Genomic DNA, 14,187 nt, shown 5'->3' on the forward strand with positions numbered 1-14,187 from the left:
AAGTTGAAATGTATGCTAAAGGAAAATATCGACTAGACTTTCAAATTAGTCGACTAAAATTGCTCTTTTTTTCGTTGACTAAAATTTGATTAAAACAATGCAATCAAATGACTAAATTATGACTAAAACTTTAATTAATTTTAGTCGAAAGACTCTAACTAAAACAACATTTAAATTTCTTGTCAAAATCAACACTGACTCTGAGTATTGTAATGTCACACGTGGAGTCCCACAGGGTACAGTACTCGGCCCTCTATTGCTTCATATTTACATAATTCAGCTTAGTGATATTATTCGCAAGCATAATACAGCATTAGGTTTCACTGTTATGCCGATGATACCCAACTATATATGCCTTCTAATGTAGTTTAAGTTACATTAGACGGCCCTGGCCTGATTAGAAATTCTGAAATCTGATTAAAACGAAAGAAAAAAAAAGAAAAATGTTTTTTGAATATTTATTTTTGCACTCACTTCCCTATAGTCAAAAGGGAAATAGTGGATTTTTTTGCATGTGCGCACATGCCTGTGCGTGTGTGTACTGCCACGGTTTCCACAGCAGATGCAGCTGTCCGGCCACATTGGACTTCGCCTCTGTCACTAAGATGCTATTTTGGGGACATGTGTTGTTAAAAAGGTCAGATAAAGAAGCAAAGGCATCCTCGCAAAGCGGAGGGAGAGGGTGTCGGGTGAATGGAGCACAGAAACAACGGAGTGGGGAAGAGAACGCACAGCTACATTGAACAAGCTTGTTGAGAAATCGGATTGAACTTCTGTTGAAATGGATGGTGACACATCAAAGCAGGAGACACCTGAGTTTTCAGAGGGGAGTCAGACTGACTCAAGCGAGAGCAAGCAGGTATACTATATGTGTTTCTGTACAACCAGTAGGGATAAATGTCCATTTAAAATGCTTTAGTGTTTTCATCCTTACTGACACAACTGCATGAAGCGAAGATGGAAATTAACAACTGGATGACGGAATTATGTCAATCACTTTTTGCTATGGTTTCAATGTGTGTAAAGTTCATAATGTACCAAGGATCTAGGATGCTGCATTTCAATGCTCCAATCCTAGTATGTGGTACTCCTGCTAATGATACATAAAAAAGAATCACTAAGTGGGGTTTAGTTGCATTAACCTTTCAAGTTTAATGCATTTGCATTTCATCTTCATGAACTGTTTGTACAAAGAAAAAAAATCCTATATTTAAGCACGTGCTCGTGTTTAAATGTGAAAAATGTTACGATGGTTTAAAATAAAATTAAAGACTTTTGTCTTATTTTGCTGAATTGTTTGGCATATTATGCTAGTGTTTTTTAAATGTTGATCATGATGGCGGAATTCAGGCAGCCAGGTATTTATTAGGTGACACCGAGTGAGAACATTTGTGAACCTCTGTTCTATACCTGAAAAAGCAACAACAGATGCATTGCTTAATGTTAATAGGCAATTTTAGGTGTGCTCTTTGTAATGTGGCATTTCCACTCAAACAGTACTGTCAAATAATAATATGACCCCTAAGAAAAGGACGGCGTTGAAAGGTAAAAAAAATAATAAAATAAAATAAATGAAATGTGCTATATGTGTCTAAAAGTAAAATAGGATTCAAAATGTGTTTTGGAATAAACTAAACAAATGCTCAGATTCAATTTAATATTATTGCTGTTCAAAAAAAAATTGTTATTATTAACTCATTCACTGCCATTGACGATTATAGACGTCAAAAATTCATTTGAACTATTTCTATTTAACATTTTTTCCACTTTTGTTAACAAGAGTATGAAAACCTAGAAAAAATTTACTGTACATTTAGAACAGATATAAAACATTTGTGATTAATCGTGATGACTATTGAAGTCATGCAGTTAATTAAAACCAAAAAATTGAATCGCCTGATACGATTTTAAAAAAGAAAACAAAAGAAAAGATTGTTAAAAATTAGGGGTGTCAGGCGATAACATTTTTTAATCATAATTAATTGCATGGCTTCACTAGTTAACTCATGATTAATCACTAATTTTATATCTGTTCTAAATGTACAATTTAAAAAATATCTTGGTTTTCATGCTCTTGTTAAAAAAGTGAAAAAAGTTAAACTAATAGAAATAGTTAAAAGGAATTTTTCACGTCTATAGCCGTCAATGGCAATGAATGAGTTAATATAAAACTCAAATTAAAAGAAAAAAATCACTCAACTCAAAACCAACTGATTTTTGTTAGACAAATAAAAGAAGATGTACATAAATGATCTACAATTTTTGGGGCTCCTTCTTGTGCAGTTATTTGGATTTCAGCTGTCAACATGTTCTAGAGGCAACGCCCCTTTGAGCGTGAACGCTGACTGTCTCAATGTAAAATATCTAAATCGAGATGCTCTGCAAATCCCAGAGTGGTGTTTCCTATCTCACGTTGCATGACTGCTTGCTGAGGGCTGTAAAATCTCCAGAGGAGAGTGCTGACTAATATTAGCTACTCTTACTTCAAAGTATAATCTTGAGTCTTAAGTGCCAGCATAACAAATATATCTACTCCTCCTTCTCACATTATCAAAGGCACCAATTGAAGATCCACCAACTGGAGTGCTTCCTAATCTTAAACTTTATTGAGCCAAAGTACATATTTCACAATAATTTACAATACAGTTGTATCAATGGCAAGAAGTGAATACACAGATTAATTGTACGTTCTGTGATCTAGTCAGTAGCAGGCCATTGGGATCTATTCCTATCATCAATAAAATCAATATAACAGAACACTGCTGTACCATCATTTGGTCAACAGTATTCTATCCATCTGCTAATATAGTTTAAATTAGCCAGCACTACTGATTGTGATTTTTTTTTAATTTTTTATTTTTTTTTTTGCTTTGAGATTTGAGATCCAAGTATTATAGATGGCAGGGGAAAACCTCACAGCAGCTGCATTTTGGCAGCTGGTGAGCAATTCTTAAAAAAAAACATAATAAATGCAAAAAAAGGTAAAGTGCTTGCTTCAAGTTGTTTATTGCCACTTCCACTCAAAGTTAATTATAAAATTTAAAAAGAAAACAAGAAATTACATGTTGTTTATATAACCGAACCACATAACTTTGCCTTGTGAAAGTGCTAGCTAAATGCTAACACGCAATGCAAAATGCCATAGATGAGGTAAAGAAACTAGCTCTAGCATCAATGTCACAATATACAGTAAATTCTGTAGAGTAGTCAAGTTTACTCTAAAGAATTTACTATGATATACAATACATAAAAACGTTTAAATAGCAACACAAGAAGGCAGAAAATACAACAATACTCAGAGGCATATGTTATATATCCTCTGCGAAAAACGACAAATACTGCAGCTTGGTTGATTTCTTCTGTTTTTCATCATCAAATCTATGGGTAGCATTTATGTGCGAATTATTTTACTGTACATTTTTAAAACACCATACAGTGTTTGAATTAAACTTGCAAATACAACTGGATGCTTTGAAAAGTGTTTAAGTGTGGACTGAGTCCCTGAGTGAGTTCAGTTCTTATTGCCCTGCAGACAGATGAGAAAGAGCTCGTGCAGAACAGAGACCCAGGAGGCGGGACTCCAGAGGCCAGTGCGGTGGAAGGTCAGGGGCTAATGGCAGAGGTGAGGGAGAATCCCACACCACAAGTCGGGGGTGAGGAGGCTGCGGACACACACCCACTGCAGACAACTGCTTCAAAGTCGGTTGAAGAAGACCGGAAGGACCCGGGAGAGGACAAGAAGGGGGAAGAGAGGGAGGAGGTAAAAAATAAAGATATGGTGGAGGAGAAGGCCGAGAGCAAAGAGAAAGTTGAAGAAAACGTGAGTGAAGCCAAAAGTGTTGATAAAAAGCCAGAAAAGGAGGAAGAGGAGAAAAAACAAGCCAAAGAAGATCAAGTAAAAGACAAAGAAAGTCTTAAAGAGGCCGAAAAACAAGGGAAGGCCAAAAGAAACCCAAAAGCAACACCTCATGCCATGTCCCGTCCGAGACCCTCGGCTCGCTGTGGCCGAGCATCCAAAAAGAGCGACATCATCGCTAAGTTCCAACAGGGCGCCCCTGAGTGAGTCATAAAACACAACATACACATATCTATCTATCTACCTACCTACCTACCTATCCATCCATCCGTCCGTCGGCCCGTCCGCCCGTCCGTCCATCGACCCACCCACCCATCTATCTATCTATCTATCTATCTATCTATCTATCTATCTATCTATCTATCTATCTATCTATCTATCTATCTATCTAGCTACCTACCCATCCATCCATCCATCCATCTATCTATCTATCTATCTATCTATCTATCTATCTATCTATCTATCTATCTATCTATCTATCTATCTATCTATCTATCTATCTATCCATCCATCCAACCACCCAACCCAACCATCATTCATCTATCTATCTATCTATCTATCTATCTATCTATCTATCTATCTGTCTGTCTGTCTGTCTGTCTGTCTGTCTGTCTGTCTGTCCGTCCGTCCGTCCGTCCGTCCGTCTGTCTGTCTGTCTATCTATCTATCTATCTATCTATCTATCTATCTATCTATCTATCTATCTATCTATCTATCTATCTATCTATCTATCTATCTATCCAGCCATCCATCCATCCATCCATCCATCCATCCATCCATCTATCTATATATCTATCTATTTATCTATCTATCTATCCATCTATCTATCCAGCCATCCATCCATCCATCCATCCATCCATCCATCTATCTATTTATCTATCTATCTATCTATCTATCTATCTATCTATCTATCTATCTATCTATCTATCTATCTATCTATCTATCTATCTATCTATCCATCCATCCATCTATCTTTCTATCTATCTATCTATCTATCTATCTATCTATCTATCTATCTATCTATCTATCTATCTATCTATCTATCTATCTATCCATCCATCCATCCATCCATCTATCTATATATCTATCTATTTATCTATCTATCTATCTATCTATCTATCCAGCCAGCCATCCATCCATCCATCCATCCATCCATCTATCTATTTATCTATCTATCTATCTATCTATCTATCTATCTATCTATCTATCTATCTATCTATCTATCTATCTATCTATCTATCTATCCATCCATCTATCTTTCTATCTATCTATCTATCTATCTATCTATCTATCTATCTATCTATCTATCTATCTATCCAGCCATCCATCCATCCATCCATCCATCCATCCATCCATCCATCTATCTATATATCTATCTATTTATCTATCTATCTATCTATCTATCTATCCAGCCATCCATCCATCCATCCATCCATCCATCCATCCATCCATCCATCCATCCATCTATCTATTTATCTATCTATCTATCTATCTATCTATCTATCTATCTATCTATCTATCTATCTATCTATCTATCTATCTATCTATCTATCTATCCATCCATCCATCTATCTTTCTATCTATCTATCTATCTATCTATCTATCTATCTATCTATCTATCTATCTATCTATCTATCTATCTATCTAATCTGAGATGCACTTTGCTATGTTTGACGTTCTTCAGCGTGCATCTGTTTATGGCTTTTCTAGGACGCCAATACCACGCAACTTCAAAATTCAGAAGTCATCCACAGCTTCGGCCACGGGGGCTTCCATCAAACAGAGAATTTTGCAGTGGTGCCGCAGCAAAACTCAACACTATCAGGTACCATGTCAAACGACGATGATAGTTAATGTTCAGCCATCTCGAGACGTTAAGACTTCTCTCTTTCAGGGCGTCAACATAGAAAACTTCTCTTCATCTTGGTGTGACGGGATGGCTTTCTGTGCGTTGATCCATCGCTACTTTCCCGACGCGTTTGACTACAACGAGTTGAAACCCACTGAAAGGGAGAAGAATTTCACATTGGCCTTCCAAACTGCAGAGTAAGCTATGCATCTACGAGTATCTATGTATCAGCACAAGTATACATACACCCACCAACTCACAGCAACACCTGCCATCCATCCATCTATCTGTCCATCCATGATTGATTTCTCTCACTTGCCCTCCTAGGTCACTTGCAGACTGCTGGCCACTGCTGGAAGTGCCTGACATGCTCATGATGGGCAACAATCCGGACCCAATGTGTGTGTTCACCTACGTCCAGTCTCTGTGCCACAACCTCTCCAAACTGGACAAAGAGAAGAAAGAGAAAGAAGAGAAAACAGACGAAGAGAAGGCTGAGAAGGGAGAGGATGCCGCCAAGGAGCTGTCAGTGGATAAGGATGAGACCGAGCATGGTGAGAACAGGACGCTGAGGAGTGACAAGGAGGAGAAAGGAAGAGATAGCTCAGGAACAACTAGAGAGGAAGAAGAAGCATCAAAGAGCTGTGAGATGGAGGGAGATGCAGAGGTGCTTGTGGAGGCAGAGTCCTAGAAAAGAAATGACCCCCAAAATATATGTTTTTACATGGGGGCGCTGAATTGAGAATGTCTTAGTTTGTTGTTTGTTTAACACTGTCACTTATGTAAGCTATTGTTTATTTTTATATAAACTTGTGTTTTGTTCCTGTGCACATGAAGTAGCCTACACAACCTTTCATTTTTATTGCCCAACAATCAATATTTTTAATGATTGAAAGAGCCATTTAGGAGTTGTACAACGTATGGATAACAATGTGATGGACAATAAAGGATGATAATTGCAGTTATGTGATGAATTAAATATTGAAGATATGAACAGTTTGAAGAGCGGTTGATACAGGGGTAGGAAGTTACGACTCGCGGGCCATAAAATGACCAGAGAGTTTGATCCAGCTCATAATATGTAAGTAAACAATAGGATATAAATATTTGGGGTGGGGGGAATCAGAGGTCCAATGTATAATAAATACAATACTACTACGACTAATAATAGGCTTTGATTTATATAGCGCCTTTCAAAGGGCCCTAGGAGGACGCATCTTTTAGGGTTTCAAGATAGGGTTTTTAATCCTGAGTTAGGGTTTCAAGGCCGGGTTCCCACCTGAGTTTGGGTTTGAACCTGCAATTCAAATCAGTTTTACGGCGTGTTTATGTTTAAAAAAAAATTGGGGGGTTGGGTTTCAAATTTTGGTTTGAAGGACAGTGTGAGTGTTTCAAGTGCGAGTATGTGGGTTTGTGTTGACCTAGTTAGTGGAGTGGCGCTGACTGACTGAGCCCCTCCCTCGTTTCTTCAACCTTAGACACGTTTCTTCAAAAATAAGACAAGAGGATAACGGTCTCGAACTGAAGCAATACAAATCTGCTAACACGTAATTTAAATGGTCATTGTCACGTTTATTCTAGTTTTTGGGGTAAAAAGAAGAAAAAAAGTCAAGAGGGGATGGTCGTATAATCTAAGCATTACGGTAAAATTGGCGTCACATACCGGAAGTGCTATTGTGTTTAGCTCTTGGCATGCTAAAAAGCTAATCTACCAGCTACAGCGTTACGTTTTCCACTTCCGACGATTTTTCTACCAGCAGCGACCAGACTAATGTCAATAAACATGCCGACGGACAATTTGAATTTCGAGTCGCAGCTTTTGTCCATCATGGACGTGCTGGTGAAAGCGGCGGTGCTGGAAATAAGCCAGCTCTTCTCGGAGAACTCAGCGTCCCTGCGGCTCCATCTCAGCCAGAGCCTCAGGGACAACGAGAACCTAAGGATGAGGATGAAAGCAATGAGGAGCGAAATGTTCTCCCTTCGCCTGCAGACCAGGAGCAATCGGCCGGCCAGCCGCGTCTCCGCCTTAAGAGCAAATATGACCAGAGCCCGAAGCAAAACACCAGGTAACCAATACACAAAAAGTTTCAGGTGCATAATGTAGGTACTAGTTTGGTATCTCCGTTACATTTTCAAAGATTAAGGTTTATGTAAAACCAACATTATTAACCAGATATTTTAAAGACGATTCCAGTGATGCAAGTATTATTTTCTTGTGCAAAATCGATAGGGGTGGACGGGGGGAGTGGAATTTTAGTTGTGAACTTTTTGTTGTTGTTGTACAATCCAATTTTTAAACGTCCTCAACTTTCTTTATCCTATTTTCAAAAGAGCGATATGCCATATAACAAAAAACATTTTAAAAAAATACAATGAATATTAGAGACAGAAAATCTGAAAGCGTCCTTTTTTAAAATAAAATAATGTTCAATTGTAAAGTAATATTAATGTAGTATTCAGCAAATAAGGCAAAATTATTATTGGCTATACATCATTTTATAATGGGTGTCATGCATAGAAAAAAGCAAATTAAGAGTAGAGTAGAGAGTGAACAGTCATGATGATATTCCAGATTCTGTGAGTCCTTTAGATGACTACAATACACAAGGTGTGTTAGCAGACTTTGATGATGTGCTTCACTGACTCGAGTTGGCGGACTCACCACAAACAACACAGACTCAGATGACAGACTCGAGTAAATACAATTGCCGGAAACGCAGCAGACGTATGATTTGATTCACTGATCTCACAAGTAACATATTAAATATTGCAATAAACAAGTAGTTACACATAATGGATGACGTAGTTCATGCATATGATATGATAATGGCGCTATTATTAAGCACCAGGCGGTGTGAAGGCCTCCTTTGATTAGTTACCTATTATTCTTGCAAGGGCAACATCAACAAACAAAATTTTTCCAAGCCTGTCTATTCTGGTACAATAAAAAAAAAAGTTGGATTATATATACAAAACATTTGAACATCAAATGGTGTGTCTCTGTTCACCCGTGCTGTATGTGTCAATGTTCTTCCACAAGATGGCAGAAAGTGCAATTAATCAGTGTACTGTATCTCCTTGTTGCAACTTGCAACAGAATAATAGCTAGCTAAACACGTTTCATACTACATACATTTCAGAGTACAGTGAATTACTTCCCGCAAATAGCTAAAAAATCTGCAAGTAATTCCTCTCCAAAATCGTTTTTAGTCGAGTACAGATGCTGCAAGATGACGGCATTAAAACAGGACATCTAAAACACCGGTGGAAAACTTATCAATGAATTAAACCTAAAAACAATTGGACTTTCCACTAGACTTTCCACTGATATGATTGGCTAGATCAGACTGGCCGATAGTTTGCATTTTGTGCAAATATTATGATGGGCTGTAGTTTCTCAATGTCTTTGTTGCATTTCACACTCAATTTTGCATTGCATTTCTAGTTGTCTTAAAGCCACCAGCAACCCAAGAAACTTCTTTCATCTCTGCACACCTGGCGGCTGAGACGTCCCTTCCTGATACAAAAGAGGTCTATTTTCTTTACATGTCCTGCAGTAACATGTGATGTGGTTGTTTGTTTTTTAACGTGCGCTTGCTTTATTTATTGTTAGCGTGTGGCTGACGAGATCCCTGATGTCATCCTGATCAAAGATGAAGAGGATACCGGAGGATGCGAGCCAAGTGAAAGTGAGTCAAGTGTAAAGTATTCATTGGTCGAAGCCACACTTAAATGGATAACAATATTGGGACACGCCATTTAATACATAAGTGGTTGGACAGACCATAAAGCCAGTTCCAGTACCGGTTCTTATTTCAGCGCTTCCATTTTCATCTCTGTTGGTGTAATAAGCACACATAATCAGAAGTCAGAAGTGCATTGCTTGCTTTTGCTGTTGAATCAGTAGAATTAATTTTCAATGACATCAAGCAGTTTTGAAGCAATGCACGCTCTTTTCTACAGAACAACACCCAAATATTATGTTTAATTGCTAATTTAATATACTGAGAAACCATTGTTGTTGTTGTTTTACACTGTCATTGATTAAAAATGGCACGCCATCATCCGTACAAACAGCCTTTTAACTTCACAAAAGCAAACATCTGTAGCACGTCTTTTTCCTAAACTTTTTTTGAAAGCCATGAGCAATACAATACCTACAAAAATAAACTTGCTAAAGCTCTTAATATAGGAGGAAATGAATCTTAGTTGCACAAACTGACCTCATGATGTCTGATATTGCTATTAGCTGGCAAATGCATGATTCTGTGAGCACATACGATCAGTGCTATGTGCAGACCGAGCCATTGGATAGTTAAGATGTCTACAAATTTTACACTTCAAAAGGGTTATTTTGCTTTTTGTCTGCATTCTTTTTTTATGTACTGTATAGAATGCTGCCACGGAAAAGTGTGAGCCTTAGAACTTACTGGCTGCAACATGGGAAAGTGTCTCAGTTAGTCAGTGGCTCAGTACAATGTGAGTGATACAATTTCTTAAACATCAGTCACACATGATGTATATCGTAGCAAATAGCAGTAGCATTACAGTTACGGTACACTAATTCACACTACACAACACCACTAGGTGACAGTATCGCTCTGCAAACACATTCCTGTTCCTATGTTAGGTTGGGTGTCTTTATTATTATTTTTTTTTTTTACTGTTACCATAGAATGGAATGCCAGGAAAGTATGTTAAATGTTTTTTTTAAAGTAACAGCTTGGAAGTTATACAGCATCACAGAACAATTTTTCCCCCTTTGCAGTTCCACTGTGTATGGGATATAATATGCCACATTTTGAAAACGGAAAAAAAAAAACAGTTATGGAATTGCATCATGTTGTTGATAGTTCTCAAGAGTCCTACAAGATGGCGGCAAAGCACTAGTTTTTATAATAGACAGGACAGTGGCCTAATGGATGCTCATCCCTTGACTTCAACTTGTGGTATAATTTTGATTGTGAATTGAAACTGTAGCTCAATTAAAAATTTCAAGTACATGTATAAATGCAAGATTATTAACTCATTCACTGCCATTGATGGCTATTGACGTCAAAAATTCATTTGAACTATTTCTATTAGTTTACCATTTTTCCACTTTTTTTAACAAGAGTATGTAAACCTAGAAAAAAATATATTGTACATTTAGAACAGATATAAAATGTATGATTAATCGTGAGTTAAATATTGAAGTCAATTTAAAAAAAATGAATTGCCTGACGTGATTTAAAAAAGAAAAGATTATTTAAAAATTAGGAATGAGGCGATTGAAATTTTTAATCGGAATTAATTGCATGACTTCATGAGTTAACTCACGATTAATCGCAAATTTTCTATCTTTTCTAAATGTACAATAAAAAAATTCTAGATTTTCATACTCTTGTTAAAAGTGGAAAAAAATGTCAAACTAATAGAAATAGTTCAAATGAATATTTGACGTCTATAACCGTCAATGGCAGTGAATGAGTTAATAGTTACGAAATGGCAATAGTAGTTTATAGTTAATGCAAAAATATGGTCAAAAGATATTTTTCTTTCTATGTATGTCAGTAAAAATATTTTTTTGTAAATATATGCATGTATATATGTAGTACATTGTTGGGCTTATGCGTATATGCAGTATGTGAATGCATGAACGTGTGATAGGTCTGTTACCTTGATGTAGTATCATGTGAGAAGATAGACAGTATAAGCTTCGGCTTCAGTCTACACCTTTTGGTTTGATTGTTATAAATAAACATACTGGTAGTTATTTGATGTCAACATTTCTTTGACAAGAGAGTATGTGGATAAAGAATATACTACACTTGCTCAGTGACATTATATTTGTATTTTCAGGTCAGGTTGCCTTCCTAAATCCCTCTTCACAGAGTGAGGTTGCCGCCGGGGCACAGCACATCGAGAGTGCGGGATCCTCTTCTCTGACAGGAAGTAACGAGGAGCTGAGGATCATTAGCGTTCACGGGCGAGGACAAGGGCCTCTCCAGGACGAGATTGAATCCCTCTTTGCTGCAACTGATCAGCAGGTTTTTAACTCTCAGGACCTCACAGTCACCCATGATGCTTTCCTGAGTGTCGGCCCCAGTGCCAGTGACAGAGCCCCGCTGAGAAATAGCCAGCTGGACAGAATTCCCACCTCCCAGACGACCATATTAAGAACAGGACATCCCAGTAACATCGACCATTTCCCCCAGCTGCTGAATCCCGTCTTCCCGTCTCACAACGTCAACAAAACTTTAGATTGCAACTTCTGTGGCATGTCCTTCCCCAGCCGCGAGGACCTGATGGCGCACCGGGCCACTCACACCGGGGAGCCGCAGATTTCCTGCACAATGTGCGGCAAGTCATTTGCCAACAAGACCACACTGGGCATCCACATGCGCATACACACGGGAGAGAAGCCGTACGCGTGCTCGCTTTGCGGGAAGCGCTTCACGCAGAACGGCAGCCTGAAGATCCACCTGAGGACGCACTCCGGGGAGAAGCCGTACTCATGCTCACGGTGCACGGCCAGCTTTAACAACCCCAGCAACCTCCGGAGGCACATGATGACACACAACACGAACGGACCGCTCTGACCGCCATTTGTGGAAAAGGATCATTAACAGTGTAGTGAAAAAAGTTTTTGCCCTGTACTTTTTTACGCCACTGTGGTCCTCTTGACTTCTAGTTTTTGTTTTAGACTCTTTTGGGCAGATGTGAGTTAGAAAAGAGACCAAACACGACACGATTATAACACCAGCAGTAGCAAATAAACCATAATCCTGTTGTGCTGCAGCGAAAGAGGTTTTTATGCTAAAAATGACCAAAATCTAGTCAATAATAAATATCCCTTATGATTGCATTGACTTTATCTGAACTTTATGATGCTACTGTACTCACCATTGCTACGACACTGTGCACAAAAACTGAAAAACGTAACACTATTAACGTCATTGTTACCTCTGCAATGTTTTATTAGATTCCTTTGTAATTAACTTTACATTGAATTTTAGTACATTTTCTTCCATTGAATTCACCTGAAATTCCAGATTTGGATGGTTTCATTAACTGTACTTCCTTCCACTTTATTGTTCAGTCATGATAATTTATAAATGCTGTTGACTTTATTTTTAAGGAAGAAAATTTAATTATTTGACTTGGTACACATCGTATCTAGCTACAGAAAGGTGACAAAGAACATTGGGGGTTTGTTTAATGGAGTGATTTATGTGTTTTAACCTACCTCCATTGTTATTTAACTTTTTGTAATTTTGTACTGTTCCTTCCTGCAGTTTCTATTAGATGAATAACTTTGTAGCTCTCTTGTCTTAACATGAATTAAAAAAAATCCCCTCCAACACTCACTTGTTTTGTTTTTATATTGTATAACAGTAGGTACTTTCTGTACTGTGACACATGTTTGCACTGTATAATGTAGAGTAGAGATGGGCAAAGTATGAGGTGGGGAGCCATCTGTTGGTTATCTAGGGGAGAAAAATCCCTTTACAATATCAGTAGCTCAGTATAAATTTAATTTAAAACGCCATGCATGATCACCATAGGCTCAGACTGCAAGAGATGCCACTTAAAAATTGTAATTTGCACTGATAAGCAACAGGTCTAGACTGGAGGACAAGCTATAGTGAAGTTATATCTTTTTTCTTTTTTTTTTTTGTCGTGTGGCTGTGGAATGCTGTGCGTGTATTTCCACGAGCGGCGCGCTTCCTCCCAGGCTATTGTTCTTGGGCAATCACTGAAATGACATCAGTGTGAGTTCATGTGAACGAGAAGTGGGAGGAGAGAAGGGAGGCTGTCATGTCCCCTCCACTGCTGTAACAGCATTTAAATCCCAAATTACTCATTCATAACCCGAATCCATTTTAAGCTTCATGTAGCCTACAACTAATAATGCTTAATAATAAAATAAGTTATTTTCCTCACACGAAAGATAATTCATTTACTCCATGACTGCCTGCCTTCCAACTACAGTATGACATTTAGACAGTTTAGTGTACTCGTAGGAAGACAGAAAAGTGAGGCAAACTGTGCACTAATTGGGATTGATTGAAGTGCTAGATATTACTAGATTATCATGCACACAGCTGTCAACACGCAGTTTTGCCTCACACTAGTAACATAATTGTCCTACTATACTTTGTAGTATGCCAAAGTTACCCTAGCTAGATAAACTGGGTACAAATGCCCAATAAATTGGCACTCAATTGTCATCTAGTGCACTGTTTTGCCTCACTACTAGTTGTAGTAGTTTTGCTAGTAGTTTTCTTTCATAATTCTTTTTTTTTTAACTAGTGCCCTGAATTGTCTTGCTAGTAACTACTAACAAAGACTGTAGTTACTAGTTAGTTGCTAGTTATCAAGAGTATGGAATAGTAATACATACTTGAACAACTAGCGCGCAACGACAAATTTCACATGCGCAGCCTTTTGTTTTTACGGTAAAACTGCTAAATTGTCTCCGCCCCTTCTTTGATAGAAA

At 37.9% G+C, this 14,187-nt stretch overlaps 2 protein-coding genes across 2 annotated transcripts; both read left to right on the forward strand.

The window, feature by feature from the left end:
- Positions 1 to 690: 690 nt before the first annotated feature.
- Positions 691 to 6,623, forward strand: smtnl1 (smoothelin-like 1). Its single transcript, XM_077578465.1, has 5 exons — positions 691 to 859; positions 3,533 to 4,059; positions 5,567 to 5,681; positions 5,751 to 5,902; positions 6,033 to 6,623. Exons 1-5 carry the CDS (start codon positions 782 to 784, stop codon positions 6,394 to 6,396), a joined length of 1,236 nt encoding a protein of 411 aa, XP_077434591.1. The 5' UTR covers positions 691 to 781; the 3' UTR covers positions 6,397 to 6,623.
- Positions 6,624 to 7,369: 746 nt separating this feature from the next.
- Positions 7,370 to 13,048, forward strand: LOC144059584 (uncharacterized). The gene is made up of 4 exons (XM_077578765.1): positions 7,370 to 7,771; positions 9,151 to 9,236; positions 9,319 to 9,394; positions 11,547 to 13,048. Exons 1-4 carry the CDS (start codon positions 7,477 to 7,479, stop codon positions 12,284 to 12,286), a joined length of 1,197 nt encoding a protein of 398 aa, XP_077434891.1. The 5' UTR covers positions 7,370 to 7,476; the 3' UTR covers positions 12,287 to 13,048.
- The last annotated feature ends 1,139 nt before the right edge of the window (positions 13,049 to 14,187 follow it).

This window comes from Vanacampus margaritifer, chromosome 10, assembly GCF_051991255.1.
Source record: "Vanacampus margaritifer isolate UIUO_Vmar chromosome 10, RoL_Vmar_1.0, whole genome shotgun sequence".
Taxonomy (NCBI): domain Eukaryota; kingdom Metazoa; phylum Chordata; class Actinopteri; order Syngnathiformes; family Syngnathidae; genus Vanacampus; species Vanacampus margaritifer.